At 40.4% G+C, this 17,653-nt stretch overlaps 4 protein-coding genes across 4 annotated transcripts; 3 read left to right on the top strand and 1 right to left on the bottom strand.

Annotated features, from left to right (window-relative positions):
- Positions 1–2,721: 2,721 nt before the first annotated feature.
- On the top strand, positions 2,722–3,582 carry MELLADRAFT_106647 (uncharacterized protein; the record flags this gene model as incomplete). Its single annotated transcript, XM_007410294.1, has 4 exons — positions 2,722–2,766; positions 2,978–3,049; positions 3,127–3,252; positions 3,397–3,582. The coding sequence occupies 4 exons, from the start codon at positions 2,722–2,724 to the stop codon at positions 3,580–3,582; spliced, it is 429 nt and encodes a 142-aa protein (XP_007410356.1).
- A 96-nt stretch (positions 3,583–3,678) lies between these two features.
- MELLADRAFT_86540 (uncharacterized protein) lies at positions 3,679–5,868 on the bottom strand (the record flags this gene model as incomplete). The annotated part of the gene is made up of 8 exons (XM_007410140.1): positions 3,679–3,779; positions 3,845–4,249; positions 4,308–4,541; positions 4,740–4,862; positions 4,926–5,054; positions 5,249–5,471; positions 5,556–5,708; positions 5,785–5,868. 8 exons carry the CDS (start codon positions 5,866–5,868, stop codon positions 3,679–3,681), a joined length of 1,452 nt encoding a protein of 483 aa, XP_007410202.1.
- Positions 5,869–10,085: 4,217 nt separating this feature from the next.
- MELLADRAFT_106645 (uncharacterized protein) lies at positions 10,086–10,727 on the top strand (the record flags this gene model as incomplete). Its single annotated transcript, XM_007410295.1, has 1 exon — positions 10,086–10,727. One exon carries the CDS (start codon positions 10,086–10,088, stop codon positions 10,725–10,727), a length of 642 nt encoding a protein of 213 aa, XP_007410357.1.
- A 950-nt stretch (positions 10,728–11,677) lies between these two features.
- MELLADRAFT_86538 (uncharacterized protein) lies at positions 11,678–15,650 on the top strand (the record flags this gene model as incomplete). Its single annotated transcript, XM_007410296.1, has 16 exons — positions 11,678–11,732; positions 11,807–12,100; positions 12,180–12,257; positions 12,301–12,414; positions 12,489–12,548; positions 12,620–13,377; positions 13,445–13,529; positions 13,604–13,663; positions 13,735–14,031; positions 14,116–14,307; positions 14,364–14,546; positions 14,631–14,987; positions 15,066–15,131; positions 15,206–15,400; positions 15,482–15,604; positions 15,646–15,650. 16 exons carry the CDS (start codon positions 11,678–11,680, stop codon positions 15,648–15,650), a joined length of 2,922 nt encoding a protein of 973 aa, XP_007410358.1.
- Positions 15,651–17,653: the final 2,003 nt, after the last annotated feature.

Here is a 17,653-nt window from a genome sequence, read left to right as displayed (position 1 = left end):
AGAATAGTATATACACCTCTTTATAAACTACACAGTCCCGAAAAGTATGATGATCACCTGCTAATTACTACGCACTCCAACGCCTTGGGTCACCCCGGACAGAAGGACAGAATCGAAAATGGACTGTTCCTTGCGCTACAGATTCAACATTCTGAATGATCTCCTTCATAAACTCATCAATGGCCTCTTTGCAGGTGCATGAACCACAAGCGTTTGGATTTGAACCTGTGTAGTGGTAGACAAAAGTGATATAATCCTTAGAAACTTGAAAAACATACATGGAAAATGAATAAAGAATTGTAACGGACCATTTGTCTGCTCAATAAAAACTTCTGCTTGTGGAGGTTCAGCATACAATCTTGCAGCATCAAATGCACCGTCTACCACCACATCGAGAGGGTCTAGAATCATGGCTTCATCAGATTGGTTTTCGAAAATCATATCATTATCAGATTCGTCTTCGGCAATCATATCATCATCAGAATTGTCTTCGCAAATATTGTTCTCAGATTGGTCGTCGGAAATCATGTCGGTTGCAGATTCATAGTCTGGAGTCATATTATTTTCAGATTCGTCCTCAGAAATCATATCGTTTTCGGATTCATCTTCAGAAGTCGTATAGTTATCTGACTGGTTGTCGGAATTATTGATTTGTAGACGCTTAAGAGTTATATCATCTTCGAATTCGTCCTCAGAAATCATATCGTTTTTGGATTCATCTTCAGAAGTCGTAGTGTTATCTGAATGGTTGTCGGAATTATTGATTTGTAGACGTTTATGAATTGGTATCACTGTGACTAAACATGAAAGATCAGTCAGCACATATTTACATATGATGAGGGGGAAAATCCTAACGTACCCTTAGGTTTCTCATCAAAAACTTCGAGTGCCAGGCGCTCTAGCGAGGCGCTTCCAGGATCAATTAGACTGCCTGCTGTCGAGATAGGCTCAATCGTGTTCGGATCAGCGGGCGTTGAAAAGGAATGGACTTGAACTTGGAGGGACTCGTCTGCCGGGTCAGCCATCTGCATGGGCTCAGATGCGATCACATAAGGCGGAGTCGACAGGGACGAAGTAGGGTAGCAATCAGCTGGATATGATGTATGAGTGATGTTGTGACTGATCGTGATTGAGATATTGCTTGAAAGTCCGTCAGAAGTCCCAAAGATTGAAGACGCATCCATAGTCGCGACAGTGGCTGTGCTTGTGGTCGTGGAGCTGTGTATGTCATCATATGGCATGGCAGCCGAGCTCATACCTTCCTCGCAAATTGATATGCCCAAGGTATTGCGAATCAGGAAGTTGACGGTGATTTTATACGCTGATTGAGTTGAGTAGGTGCGACCTCGACGAGCCTCCATTACTATTTTTAGAAAAACACAGTGGGTCAGTTCAATATATGACCCTGTTCTGAAAGCAACCAACGTACAGGCCCATTGTGTCGCTTTTCTTACACGCTTCTTGAGAGAGCGAAAGAGATTGGTGATGACCGTCATTCTCGAAATGATATATCAAAGCTAACTCAAGGCTAGAGAATAAAATACAAAGTAATAGCAGATATCACGAAAGATTGTGCAGAGTAGAAGAGGGTAAAGGATGTAAGAGAGAGAGAGAGAAGAAAGGCTGTAGAAAACTATGTGAAGCAATCAGGGATGCGAGGCACAAAATGATGATCAGAATTTTTCAAGGTTGGAAAAGAGAGGAGTGAGAAGGCAAATATATATGAAGGCTCTTTTACCCATTCGAAAAAGAAAATCAAAAAAGCAATGTTTGACCCTCAAAGGACTTTGTACCTAGCTTGTGCGTTAAGTCTGCATGAACGATCAAAGGGAGGTCTTACTAACTTGAAGATCCTCCAATTTCAACCGGTGAAAGAGAAACAAATGCACGACTGATACGGTGAAAATAACTGCCAACCTTAAAGGCAAGCAGTCACTATTTTGAAGACTGAAGAATGTTTCGGCCAAGATTTCTCAAGGATAACTTGTGTTAATGGAAGACAACGGGATAGCTGTGAGGACTACAGATGGAATCTATAACGGAAGAAATAACCGTTTTATTTTCTTTCAAAGTTATGTAGAAGATCGAACCGAAAATGTGAGGACTATGGGATAGATAGTCCAAAAGCGAGAGCCGTACAAGGGGGACATTATTTGTTATCCATGTAAACTCAAATCATGGTTTGGATAGCACCCAAGCACCGGCTCATCATGTCATCATCCAATTGGCAGCCATCTTCCTCTGCATTTTACCTACCGTTCAAGAGTTCTATGATGTGAGCCTGCAACATATGCACTCACTGGTATGATTGAGATATCTTTGAGAGAAGTAAAAACAAATATGGAAAAACTTTTTTTTATAGATTTATGACATATATTGAAGTCCTGTTTTACTTTCCGTGACACTGAAGTGTCTAAAACAAATTGACTTTATGGTATGAAGGTATAAGAGTCATGTTTCATAAAAAATTTATAGATTACGTGGAATCTATAATAACGGAACCAAAAGTGCAAGAGTTATCCCGATGAAAATACAAAGAAGATCAGGTTTTTGATCCTTGATCACTCAAAGACAGAGTGTTTGAGATCTTTTTTAAATCTGTTCACTCCATAAACGCCTTGGCTAGTCTCTCTTTACTTCACTTTTCTTGATTGAAATAATCAATTACCTAATTTGAATCTCTAATGGAGTTTTATCCACAACATCTCTTCCTTTCATACAATGTCACAGTATGCAACATATACCAAAGTAGTTAATGCATGGGTAGTATATCAGATTGTTGATTTTGAGTCATACAAATTGTTAAGAATCCATTGTTGCACATTACTTTGTGTTGGTATACAACGAGCGCACTGGCGCAACAGCTTATATAGAAGATTTCTATAATATCTTACCAAATCCAAGTACATTTGAAGATAACGTGGCATGGAAATTAGAAATCACAGTTGAAAATCTTATTTGGGCGTCCGGACCAAAGCATTCAGATCAACTTTACCTCTCATCTGCAAGTGGAGAGGCGCTAAGAAATACTCCACCGGTGACTCCACAGGTTAAGTCTAAAAAATCCTCCGTCGACTTATCTTAGTGATCCAAGTACTGATTTTTTTTTCGATATGATTTGTTCAGATGTTAGCTGTGGGGGGAAATGGTACGGCTGGTGTCAATTCTGGTTTAACTGAGTATCTTTCCAATAACCGAGGTAAAAGGTTTGGAATCGGGATCCTGGATTGGTACGCTAGTAGTCCCAAATTCGTAAAGAGTATCATTGATCGATCTTATCAATAAAACCCAAGATAGAAAAGAAACAATATCTACTGTCCTCTATCTTTTATATACGTATATGTATATATATTACTATACTTTTCTTGTCTATGACTTAATCACCCTTCATCACAGGTTTTAATTTCGGGTTCAAACCCTAAACTTAATTTTATCGTTCTCCTCCCTCTATTTAACAGCAATGTGAAGAAAACAGAAAATTTGGATTGTATGAGTAAAATTTTGAATAAAGAGATCTCTGGTTATATACACAGCAGTGGCCAAGACGAGCAGAGGAAGTTACATGTATTGTTCACATCATAGAGAAAAAAGACAAAAGACCTACATACTGGCCGCAAACGCAAAAAAAAATGTGCTGAGCGATTACTTTCTACCTTGCAAATGAATAAATTGCTGAGTTCAATTCTTAAAATGCACGAGAACTTTTGTTAGACGTTCAAAGTGAATATGTATTTCTTCCAACAGACCCTCCATAATTTGATGACAGCTGCATTTCGAAGCTGAATGCGATTGTACCAAACATCAGAATTCCCGATTGTAGGCCTGAGTTTCAGGAAACACTTACAGTAATGATCAGATGTGTTCTTGTATGAGTGGCCAAATGAGCTGGTAGATGGTTGTGCAGGATTGTCGTTGGGAGGAGTGGCGGATGTGGGAGAAGTTGAAGCAGTCGGGGTCTTGAGGGCTGGATTGATGAAATCGTCAACACTCCAAAAGACTGGACTAGACAAGATACTGTGAGTGTTTTCGGTAGGAGGAGTGGCTGATGTGGGGGAAAATGAAGGAGTCAGGATCTTGAGGGCCGGATCAATGGAATCGTCAATACCTCGAAAGACTGGACTAGACGAAAGACTGTGGCTGTTTGAGGAACCGTAGGAACTGTCAGTTGCAGGCCAAAAGAAACCAGCCGGTAGATTGATTTCGGGGCGGTCAAGGATGCTTCTCTGTCGCTCGTAGGGTTGTTCTTTGACTAAAAGGAAACATGTCATTTAGAGAAAAAGCGACATATTTTGATGGAGGTTGCATACCTTGAGACCCACACTCAAGAGCAAGTAATACCGGTCTCCTTGAGCAATTGTTATCAGTTTTAGAATGTAATACCGGTTTCCTTAAGGGATTGATACCAGGTTTAGAATTTGATGGATGAATTGAGAACATTTGGCCGCCGTCATCCTCAATCCTGTTTCGCTTGTTTGGCGGGACTGCAGCAAAAAGGTTGGTCATTGGAGTGAAATCAACATATGTGACACCGTGACACCAAACTCACCGTCAAGATCCTCACCAATAGACAGGGATCGACACCTTTTTAAAGTAGGACTACAGACTTCATCTGCAGACACGAATTAAAAAGTTGATTGTTGTTGGTAAGGAGTGTGAAGAAAACAGGGACACACGTTGAGAATCAAAAAGTGGGATGTCAGTGTTAGAGTACATTTGGAAGTATTTCAACTTTGACTTACCTGCTTGAAACAAATATATTCCAGCTGGTGGCGACTCCAGCATAATTGACCGGTGCTTAGAGAAGGTTTCCGTAGAGCTAAGATCAGACAGGGCATCTGAAAAATCGGTGCTGTCCATGGTGGCTGTGACGTATAAATCAACAATTGTAAGTCAAAATTAAATGCAGCGAACTATCAAGGACTCACCATTGAGCTCATTTTTAAACGCGGACCATTTGACTGGGTCTGATAGACTGTTACTTATTGAGTGACTATCAGTGTTTTGAAACGTAGTCTTTGCGTGTTTTGCTTGGCGTTTATTGCTTGTCTCAGTGTCTAGAGAAATTAGGGAGGTTGCCATAAGAACTTCAACGCATATTTTGGAACCCCTCAACTAAACAAACTTTGAGTAATCCCGGAGAGGCGTCTTTTGAGACTCGAAGCGGTCAAATTGGAACTCGAAGCGGCAATACCTTTGATAAGTCAATCAATCAGTCTTCTTACTGAATCATAATCACATCAGATCTTACAATTGCGAGATGGTTCAATCATTCTTGTCACTGGAATACTGCTAGGTCGACCAGAGCGATGCGGAATTCGAGAAGATACACGAGACAATACACGGCGGCCATGGTAAATGCCTGAGATTTTTGACATGTTAAATGAATAGATTGGACTGTGATTGAATGATGATAAATTGAGAGCTAAAACAAGGAAGAATGAGTTCGCCGGATTTTGAACGTTGGATATATACTGAATGTGGAATATGGAAAAAGTTTTTAGGAAGCGTGTAGATGTGATGTTTAAATACAAATGAATCACACATACCGAGCTCACCGCTTTGCTATGGTGGTCCTCTGACGTTGTCATGTTGTCTGCGAAGAAGCCGACCGAGATTCGTTCAACAAGAATCATTCTTCGCCCTTGTTGAGTGAACCATGGACTTGCGGAGTGGTGATTTGCCAATGTGAAAAGGGCCTGCATGCTGATCTCCGACAAGAATGGGCATCAGAGGGAGGACAAGACTGGAGAAGATAAAAGAAAAGAAGTTTGTAAGGTTAATGACCGTTATTGGAGGTTGGTGTTGGAGGATGGTGTTGGAGGAGTTGAGCGTCTTTTGCCGCGGCTTCTGCGTGTCTGTGCAGCCCATTTGGATGAGAGCAACGGTTTATTTAAAGGGATACTAGAATCTTATCATGCAGGGTTCATGGAAATGATCGATGGGAATGAACACCTCCACTCATCAGAAGTGGGATTTGAGAGGATTTGACACGTTTGAGAACATTTGTTGGGCCGGATATGTGGTAATGAGCTAATCTGAGGTCATGGTAAAAAACCTTGTGTTTGTGTCTTTGAAAAAAGGGTGTATTGAATCTTGAATTTGAATGAAAGATTCCATGATCAGAGAAAATACAGAGGAGTAATCCTCTATGAAGCCATACCCCTCTGTCAATCCCTTGAGCCATGGTATTATCAAATTTAGGTACATATTACCATGATGTATGGCTCTTGAAGACTTGACTCTCGAAGACTTGACTCTTGAAGACTATGTACATTTAAGCCATCATAATTATGGACTTGGAAGATAATACCACCTCCAGCGACTAAGTTTTGGATATGGTGTATTGTAGTATTGAATTGATATACACATCGCGAAAGACTGGAAACACAATGTAGAACTAACATGATGCTCAGGACGTGTTCAAGGAGTAGGCTTGATGCAGAAGAACCAGCTGGTTCGCGGCCCCGCGTGATGTATGCGGGGCTTTTCGGGTCTTGGCAGTGTTCTGAAGCCAGGTGAAAACACTCCTCGACAAAAAAGTTAAAACCCTTCCGTGGTGTAAGGATCTTTATGAAGATATTTAGGCTAAATTTTTGATCTATCATCCATAACTTGAGTATGTATACAGTATGGTAATGCTTGTACTGAGCGTGTGTATTGAGATGCGGACAGTGCTTTGATTTTGACTTACATCACATATATGGTATATATGTGACATAAGGGTACAGTATGTCTTTCAGTTGATATAAAGGTATTGGGATAAATTCAGTAATTAATTACAGTACCCTTATATCAATTGATTGATTTAATATACACCAACCAAATTTCATCCCACTACCCTTATATATCCAAAATTATCCTATTTCGAAAAAGGCTAAATTCAGTAACTCATTCCAGTACCCTTATGTCAATCAATTAATTTATTATACACCAACCAAATTTCATCCCTCTACCCTTATATATCCAAAATTATCCTATTTCAAAAAAGGCGAAATTCAGTAACTCATTCCAGTACCCTTATGCCAATCAATTAATTTATTATACACATTCAAAATTTGTCCCACTTACTACCCTTATATATCCAAAATTCAAAAGGCAAAATTCAGTAACTCATTCCAGTACCCTTATGTCAATTGATCAATTTATTATACACACCACCCAAAATTCATCCCGCTTACTACCCTAATTATATATTCAAAGTAATCCAATTTCAAAGAAGGCGAAATTCAGTAATTCATTCCAGTACCCTTATATCAATTAATTAATTTAATATACACCACTCAAAAGCTACCCTTATACATTTAGAAGTAACCCATTTCAAATGGAAAACTCATTATCCCTTCTTAATTGTAAATTTATACACAATGTCACCACTCACCACTCACCAGTGAATTTTGAAACTCGAAATTCATCCTAATAAAGGTATTGGGCTAAATCTAGTATTCAAAATCTCGTTCCCAAAATTCAGTTACCCTTATATATTCATTTAATACATAACTCCACCGCTCAATGTTTGTTTCACTGCCCTTATATATTCAAAATCCATCCCATTACCCTTACTGGAATTTAATACACACATGAATATTACAGACTTATATTTAAACACACTCCACTCTTTGAATCCCAAAAATCAGTTCAAACTTCATACCAGTAAAGAGTTATTGTACTAAATTCAGTACTCAAGATTCATTTCTGTACCCTTATATTAATTAGATGCACTCCACAACTCAAACCTCATCTCACTGCCCTTACATTTCTATTCAAAATCCGTTCCCTTTCCCTTATATAAGTAATTTGATACACACATATCTACAACATACGCTTCACCACTCAAGTCTAGATGTCAAAACCCAATATTCAAGTACCCCTTAAATTGATTTTATACACACACTCCACTACACCTCTGAATTTCAAAACTCAAACATCCCAGCTAAATCCAGTAATATATTAATTTATTTCACTGCCCTTATATATTCAAAATCCATCCTATTACCCTTACTGGAATTTAATACACCCCCACATATTACAAACTTATATTGACTTTATAAACACACTCCACTCTCTGAATTTCTTATATTAATTTGATAGATGCACTACACAACTCAAAAATCATCTCACTGCCCTTATATGTATATTCAAAATTCATTCCATCACCCTTGATAAATAACTAATTTAATACATACATATGTACAACCTTCACCTCTCAAGTCTCCATTCCAAATTCGATATTCAAGTGTCCCTTATGTATATCGATTTTATTACTCACTCCACCACTCACCTCTGAATCTCGACACTCAAAGTTCATCCCAGCTAAACCCAGTACCCAAAACATACATACGCTTCACCACTCAAGCCTAGATTTCAAAACTCACTAAGGAGTGTGTGTAGTACTCTTTATATTTATCTTATACACACACTCCACCACTCACCTCTGAACTTCAAAACTCAAAGTTCATCACAGCTAAATCCAGTAATATATTCATTTAATATCTAACTCCACCACTCAAAATCCATTTCGCTGTGCTTATATGTATATTCAAAATTCATCCCAATTACCTTCATACTAATCAAATACACACATACATAGACATACATACACTTCACCACTTGGATTCTTGAAACTCAAAACACACTCCACCACTCAACTCCGAATTTCAAAACTCAAAGTTCATCACAGCTAAAGCCAGTAATATATTCATTTATGTAATACATAACTCCACCACTCAAAATCAAAATTCATCCCAATTACCTTCATACTAATCAAATACACACATACATTGTACATACACTTCACCACTCGGATTTTTGAACCTCAAAATTCATTTCAGCACCGCTTATTGATTTTACACACACACTCCACACCTCTGGATTTCAAAACCCAAAGTTTATCCGACTGCCCTCATATTTCTGAAATTTCTTAATACACAAACTCCACCATACAATCTGTATTTTGAAAGCCAAAATCTATTCCAGTAAACATATCCGCAAATACTCCAGCTCGTCACCTCTTTCCATCAACAAACTCTCATTCAAATTCATTTCGCTCAATGATTGCTTAGAACTCTGATCAATTGTGTCCCCTCCATTCACCCTCATACAGTCCTGGTGAAGAGCCAATTACGAGAACTGTATTCAACCGACCGATGCTTTTGATTGCTATGTATGTAGAAGGTTTTTTGCTTTTTCCTTCATGTGTGTTTTCCTTCCTGTCTAACACTGGGCAAATGTAGTATTTTTCCCAAGTGAAAAATGATTGACCTGAAGGACAAACAAAATTGAAAAAGGTGGAATTCTGCATTCATTCTTCATGTGCATTAACACTGCATTTTTCTGCATTGATGCTGCATTTTTTTTCATTAATGGTGCATTAATGGTGCATTTTTATGCATTAACATAGCATTTTTAATCATTTTTGACATTAATTCTAATCATTTTGCATAGCCGAAAAATACTACATCTGTGCAGTGTAAGTAAGACATTCAAAGGGAACATATTCTCTTTTGCACATCCACATAGGGCTACCGGTACTGACCTTTTCAATTTTTTAAGTAGACGATCGCCGCCGTTGATCAAGGAAGACAACCGTTTCTTTCCCACACCCTAAAATTACTATCCCCCCAGTGACTTCAAGTTCAACCAACGTTCATCAAGCAAAACAACCATATGACATCATCCTTTCTCTCAAAGCTTCCAACTCGCGACTCTGGCTCCGAGTCCCGTTCATCAACAATCACATCTGTGGTTCCTAATTTTGTTTTCTGCCTTTAAACAACTGCCGAAAACGGCCGTGGATTTGACAAACCTAAGATGTAAAAGATTGTCAGAAGGTCAGAGTCAAGCCTGGTGAGTCTGCCATATTTAAGGCCTTCAAAGTAACTCGGAAGACTACCTCCTTGCTGCACATCACCCAGGCTCGACATTCATCCACTCACGATCAAACTGATTCATCTAGGTCTTTGAAGTACATTGTGCTGTATAACGTGTGTAATCCTGTGTTTTAATCTTCCAGCTGTGTCTTTGACAATTTTTCAGCTGACGTTTCATTCTCATTGCGTATTTTAGTTTAATCAATTATTGATCACATCATGTCTATAAAAATCTATGGAAACCTCACTGTAACCGGAAACTGTGCTGTATCGGCTGTCTGTTCTTGTTCAAGCAGCAATGACAGTAACAGCGCCCTGGTGACAGCTATCGATCCTAATCATCCTCAACCAGCAGAAAATCTGCTGGTAGAAAATACACCACCTCAGCAAGACCGTTCAACGCCGGTAGCTCAACCACCAACAGATAATCTTGGAACCCCCCGTCGTCGAACACCCAGATACAATCCTGGTACCCCTCGTCGTCGATCACCCAGAAACAATCCTGGTACCCCGCACCGTCGATTGTCTAGAAACAATCTTGTTTCCCCGCGCCGTCGATCATCCAGAATTGCCAGACTTGCCGAGCTCAGGCACCAACCAATGCGCTTGCAAAGACGTCCACTTCCACCTGCTTATGAGAATCACGACACCTGGACTAAAATACGGACCTTACCAGTCAACCTTCTCCCATACCTCTCGCCTGGATGGGTGCCACATTGGACCACTCGAGATCTTCTTCAACAGATCATCTGGCACTTTGAACCAACCCAGCGCATCCCGTGCCGCACTCTCAAAGCAGAAATCATTGACCTCTTTGAATATCTGGTGGTCGATCAGTATGGTGCATACTATGGAATATAAGAGGTTCGAAGTTTGTTCATATTCCTCAGCTTTCTCAGTTATTGACAATTATCTTGTCGTTCTAGATTCCAAATGTTCTATTACTATCTTTTCATTTTCATTCTATCTCTACTTCTGCGCGGGCTGTCTACACATCAGCAATAAACAAAGCCCACACCACCTTGGATCCTACTTGTATATATTTTGGCCCGAGCAGTTATTGACATCTTGTTTCTTTCATCTATGTTCTCTAAGAATTATAAACTGTGCCTCCGTTTCTTTTTGTTTTTTGTTTTTTGGAGTTTGTGTTCTCTACCAATTATAAAAAAAAGTTGCTTTGTCTCAAAACAGTAGAAAGCTCCACACAGAGCCACTTGCGCCTCCGTTAAGAAATTTTCAATGCTCATATGTTTTGTGTTACATTTCAAGATTTAACATGACAAAATCATTTAAATCACTAGAAAAAACTGTCTGATCCTCAGCCTTCACAGCCCGCCGCATGAGCTTCGCACGGGTGACTCACTCTACACGTAAATACATCACAGCCAGTTTAACCTCACCAAACCGTGGTATCCCTCAAATCTTGCGAAGGACATCCAAAATACTGGCCGACGGAAACTCAGTACATAGGAGCCGGGCTGGCTCTTTGAAAAACACTTTCCCCAAACCAGATATACCATTTAGGTTTTGAACTCAGTGCATCTGTCTTTCTTTGGTTTCAACAGTCAAATAAGTCGCTCGCAGTTGTAACCTCCTTTTCTTTGTCTCTTTGTTCAACTGTCCAGACTAAGATCTTACGGTTAATAACAAGGGGATATCAAAGGGTGCGACATGGCTGCGAAATCAAGTCGACCTCTCAAAAGCCAAGTGAATCAAGAATCTGCCTCTTACCCAACACAAACTCAATTAGAAATATCCGACTTGTCGCTCCAATTGGACCTACTCAGACATTTTCTTGCACATCCGACCTTATGTCCAATCAACGAACCAATATGTTAGATCCCTCCTGCAGGTCTTCCCAAGAAGGTGAGTAATTGTGATCAATACATGTGTTCTCACCAGAAATTCAACTGCTGTGTTTAACATCTATCACGGTCTAGATCTCCACGATCGCAATCAAAGTCTTCCTGATCTGCAAGAACTGGACGACTATTACTTCAACGAGCTGGAGAACCAGTACAATTCTAGTGATGATTTGATGGATATGGAGCCACCATCACCTAATTCTCAAATGGATCTTTCCGAAAATGAAGACACACCATCACCTAATTATCAAATGGATGTATCCGACAACGAAGATTCCGACCACGAAGATTCCGACCACGAAGATTCCGACAACGAAGATTGTACACCATCACCTAATTCTCAAATGGATCTATCTGAAAATGAAGACCGTATGCTGCATCACAATGAATATTTGACTAAGACTGATTGGTGTTACTTCTCATCCTACCTTCTGTCTGAGCCCTCTAGACATCATCTCCTCACCGTTATCTGCTAACATTCCGACTGGTAATTCAAAAACTTCAGCTAGTAAGGGAGATCTCACAAGTAAGCTCTCTGATTCGCTTATGAATTCATGTCAGGGATTAAGAGATTTATCTTTTGGCTTCAGCTCCTGAGACACCTGTCTCAATAAGTTGCACCGCCACAGATGGTCGTCCTATCGCTACCAGAAAGAAGCTTCAAACTAGGCAGTCACAACTTGGTCAGCGCGTCTTTCACTGACCGCCCGGCTGATAAGACGACTGATACTATCACATCCCCTGACTTATATATTAGATGCGATTCCTGAGGAAGGCGAAGAAGATGTTGGAGATTTTAATGATGTTCTCCTGAAATGTGAGTGATTCTACTTGATCTTACAGATTATGTGATATGTTTTCATCAGAATGATTCTGATATTTAAACAGCTCCTTGTCGAGGACGACTAGAATCATCAAACCGGTGGCTTAAGGACTGTTCCTTTAGTTTTGAAATGAATACATGCTTAACCCCATCTTCTCGGTCTTTAAAGAGAAATCTATCTCAATTACAAGAAACACATACCATTTTGAGACGCTCTAAATGCGAGAAGGATCAACTGGAACACTTGGAATCGCCACCTGCCTCTCGAAGACGTCACCACTCACCTGTTTGGTTGCACATTACCGAATCAGAATGTGCGGAACAAGTTGATCAGGCAGATTTTATAGGCGCAAAGACAAAATCCGAGAAGAATCAACTTGACCACTCAAACTCGCCATCCACCTCTCAATGCTGTCTTCCTCTTGATTCGCAAAACACTCAATCAAAATGTGTGGACAAAGTTTCTCAGTTGGATTTCACCAGCGCCAAGGAAATCGTTGATGAAACCAACTCTGAGGAGAACCAACTTCAAAACTCGGAAATGCCACCCGTCTCTCAAATTCGTCATCACTCACCTGTTCAGTCGGACAATAGCCAACCTGAACATGCAGATCGTTCTGACCAGTCGGATTCTTCCGGTGCAGCAAAACCTCCCGATGAAAGTAAAACTGAGAATACCCGCCTTGAACATTTAGAATCGACACGCACCTCTCTAGGATGGGCTCACTCACCAATTCAGACGCACGCTACTCACTCAGAACATGTAGATCAATTCAATTTGTCAGATTTGATTGGTGCAGAGACCGTTCAGGATCCAATCCATGTGAGTTTTTATTTGATAGTCAATCAACATGTCATGTGTAGAGTGACTTATCTAGGCTGTCCGGTAGACACCTGCCGCAAGAAATCGCACCGCCACAGATGGTCGTCCTATTGCTACCAGAAAGAAGCTTCGAACTAGGCAGTCACAGCTTGGTCAGTGGGTCTTTCTATACCCTTCTGGCTGATAAGATGACTGATACTATCACATCCCCTGGCTTATATATTAGATGTGATTCCCGAGGAAGGCGGAGGAAATGTTGGAGACTCTAATGATGTCATCCTGAAATGTGAGTGATGCTACTTGATCTTACAGATTATGTGATATGTTTTCATCAGAATGATTCTGATATCCAAACAGCTCCCCGTCGAGGACAACTAGAATCGTCAACTCAGTGGCTCAAGGACCATTCTTTTAGTTTTGAAATGGATACACGACCAACCCCATCTTCTCGGTCTTTAAAGAGAAATATATCTCAATTACAAGAAACAAATTCTATTCTAAGAGGCTCTAAATCGGCAAAGCATCAGTTTGAATCCTTGGAATTGCCACCCACCTCTCGAAGACGTCATCACCCACCTGTTCAGTCGCATAATTCTCAATCAGAATACACCAATCAATCTGATCAGTCAAATTCTATTCACGAAGAGAGAGAAGGTATGTTCAAATATATTTACGCATATCTAGCAGAAACTTAATGTATGTCACTCATACCAAATTTCATTGTAATTCGGTCTTCAGGGCCTCTAGAACGCAGATGGTCCCAAAATTTGGGACAGCATTTTTACGTTTTGAGACGGTCAGACTCTGCCCTACATCAACCTCAATATAAAGAACTTCCAGACACCTCTGAAAAACGTTGCCAATCACCAGCTGGGGTCATCACAAAGAGTACAAACGACCTGCTTTCAATCCAGCAGTCAGGTATTATAGGTACAAACAAATTTCTGACATTCTTGTCACATAGCCATAGAACTTTCAAAACTGAGACTTGAAACCACTTACTTTGAACCATGCGGTGTTGGCCACCCAACGGATAGGTAATGATAATCAACTGAGTGCGAAAAACAATGAGACGCAACAGTCTGGTTCTCCTAAATCGATCACAGAAGATGATGAGCATGAAAGTACAAAAATTTCTGATGTCCAGCTTCGCACGATCAGCTCTACAAGTACGTGACAATCACTCAATATTGGTAATTTTTTTGTCTGATACTGACATCTGCATATTGGCTCATTTTAATGATTACAAATAGTTATCGGCCAGGACAAGTCATCGCGGTCAACTTATCAACATCTTACCAAAGCATCACTGCCGGATTGTACAAATCCAATTGCAAGTGAAAATCCAATGGTGTCCACGGAATTACCCTGCAGAACACTACAAGAAGATAACTTTGGTAGATTTCGCACTTTTCTAGTCAAGAAAGATCACAAAAAGTCCATCGATGCTTATGCTGATATGGATATACTGTGGTGTTTTATCACAGCTTCTAACTCGGCGAATTCCAAGTCCGATAGCTTACGCCACCGCAGTGTCTTACACAGCACCCCACACAGAAACATCAACCAACTGAATACCCCGTCAGAGGTCTATCTGCATCCGCCAAAGGGTAGGCCTTGTGTCTTCCTTACATCGAGTTGTTTTTAACAGTGTCAATGTTTTGTTGTCGGTGTTCTATCAATCTTAGAAAATATGCTCGAACGAGAGGGCCAGGAGCTTGTATCAGACCAATCTCAAATGCTGGAGTCTCTAGGTACCCCATTTTGATTCTAATCTACTATAACCAACGTGTTGAACGTTCCTGCACTGATATATCATGATCACCAGGCAAACGAGTCGATCTGAATGTCCAAGTCACATCACCCCAAAATCAAAGTCCTCCAAATACCGAGTGGTCAAATGCGAATAAAACAACGCCACATGACGGCCCAATTGCATTCAAATTTGCAGATGCAGAAGCGGTAGTGAAACTGCTGGTCCCAGTCGCTGAAAAAAGTGGACTTCGAAAGCAAAGTAACTCACGTAGGTATTCACATCATTTTTTTACAAACCATGATGCTGATGTAGGTCTGAACTGACTAGACTCTGTTGATAACATCGAAGCCACTGTATCTACAGAGACCGATTTTCTCATTTCACCTGCTCGCATGGAAGAAAACACAATCTCAAGAAATCAACCAATGCATGATCATCCTGAGGATCAAAATCATCAACCCATTGCACAAGGTATGAAGGGATTTTTTTATGTCGACATTGATTACAGTAAGAATGAGATATTCATAATCAATCACTCTACTTTTTTGTTTTTGTCTTTTCAATGACCTGAAGAAAATAATAAGATACATACTGACACAATAACGCACAATACCGATATGATGATGGGTGAGACAGGTGAACAAGCCCATAGAGGTGTCAACCGCATTGCTGACTTCCAAGTTAAATGTCCTCTGTCAGAAAACGCCTCGACTCTAGATTCCAGAGGAACCTTTTCGTACAATTCAATATCTCAACTACACCATATTGATCGGAATGGTACGGCGGAAATGTACCAAACCGGATACAATTGCAGTAAGAGTGCATGTCTCACATCTCATGGCAGTTGGCAGATCTGAAGAATTTCTTTGTTGTTTTGTGTGTAAATGTTGATTTCTGTGGAATCAAAGCATATACCGACAAACTGGAAGGTGACTTAGCTCAATCACACGATAATGACATCACCATGTCTGAGCTCGTTGATCAAAAAGACTTTCAGGCCCAATGTTTCACCAATAGCACAAACACAATATTTCACAGTGATTTATCTCAAAGTGAGGTTCCATCTAAAACTGCTCTTAATTACATTAAGATTGATTAATCTGAAGTGCTGATGATCTCTTTTGTATGATATGAAATTTCAATAACTGTAATTGAAGCAAATAATGATACATGTATCACTCCAGCTGGAGTTTGCAATAATGAAATCATCATGTCCGAGGTGGATGATCAAACGCACAGAGGTAGCAGCACAAAATTCAGTTCTCATTAGGTAAATACAAAAACTAATGGTTTCCTTTTTTATGGAATTTTCATTATTTGCCCTTTAAGCAAATAATGAGATTCAGGGCACTTCAGCCCGATTTTGCAATACTGAACTCATCATGTGCGAGCCGGATGATCAAACAAATAGAGGTAGGACCACAAATTTCACTTCCTATGAGGATCATTGGTCCTATAGTACTGATGATTTATGTGTGTATGAAATTTTCATAAGCAAATAACGAGATGCTAGGTACTTCACCCGAATCACGCAATACTGACATTGTAATGTATGAGCTGGGCAAACAAACAAACAGAGGCCCTACACACCTCGACTTGCAAGCTGAAAATAATCCGTCGGAAAATGCAATTATATTGGATCAACAAGGAACTATTCCGCCACACAAGCATCGATCAAATAATCAAATCATTGCTTTCTCTTTCCAGCCCGGTCACGAAACAACCTTTCATTCCAAAGCACAAACCCGTCAATTCACACCTCGTCACTCCAACCTGTTTCTTCCCGGCCCGTCTAGTCCAGAAGCTGAAGACGATCAATACAGAACATTTTATCCTGAATCAAACAATATCTTATCAGATAGTTTGGCAAAAAAGAAATCCAAAGTAAAACCTCCTATCATGCACCCTCCTCGTAAACCAAATCATCATGATGATACGTCCTCTGGTAAACAACTCAAGCAACCAGATAAAAGATATGAAACCCTTCCGGCCAAACATCAATCCCAGCGATCACGTACTCTGGCGCCTGCTTTTGGACCTAGCACAATCTCCCAGGCCCGTAGCCTTCGTTTGGAAGCTAAAGTCCCAACATCCAACCAATCTCAATCATCTGCGCTCCCGTCCTACGACAACACACAAGGTCAAAACCCTCTTGCGGCAATTCTCGTTGATCCCCCAGTACCATCCGCTCTTGTTGCTGAGCCATCTTGTATCTCATTAGAAAAAAATCCGGTTTCAAATTACACACCACTCGCTGGACCATCTCATGTTGCCTTGGGAAAACGCCCATCTTCGAATACTCTGGCCACTATTGATGTTTCAGGACCACATTCGCCCATCGCTGGACCATCCCGCATTCCAGCTTCTCATCTTTCAACCTCCCTATCACCACCTGCGCGTCCCGTCGATCATCAAATCCGAGCCTCCGTTGATTCCACAGGACCACACCCACATACCCATTTGAGATCAAAAACCCCGTCTGGTAAGAGATCATCCAAAAGCCTCACGGAATCGTCACTT

Source organism: Melampsora larici-populina, assembly GCF_000204055.1.
Source record: "Melampsora larici-populina 98AG31 unplaced genomic scaffold MELLAscaffold_19, whole genome shotgun sequence".
NCBI lineage: Eukaryota > Fungi > Basidiomycota > Pucciniomycetes > Pucciniales > Melampsoraceae > Melampsora > Melampsora laricis-populina.
Note: the sequence above shows the minus strand (reverse complement) of the source record. Positions and strands in the feature narration are given on the sequence as shown.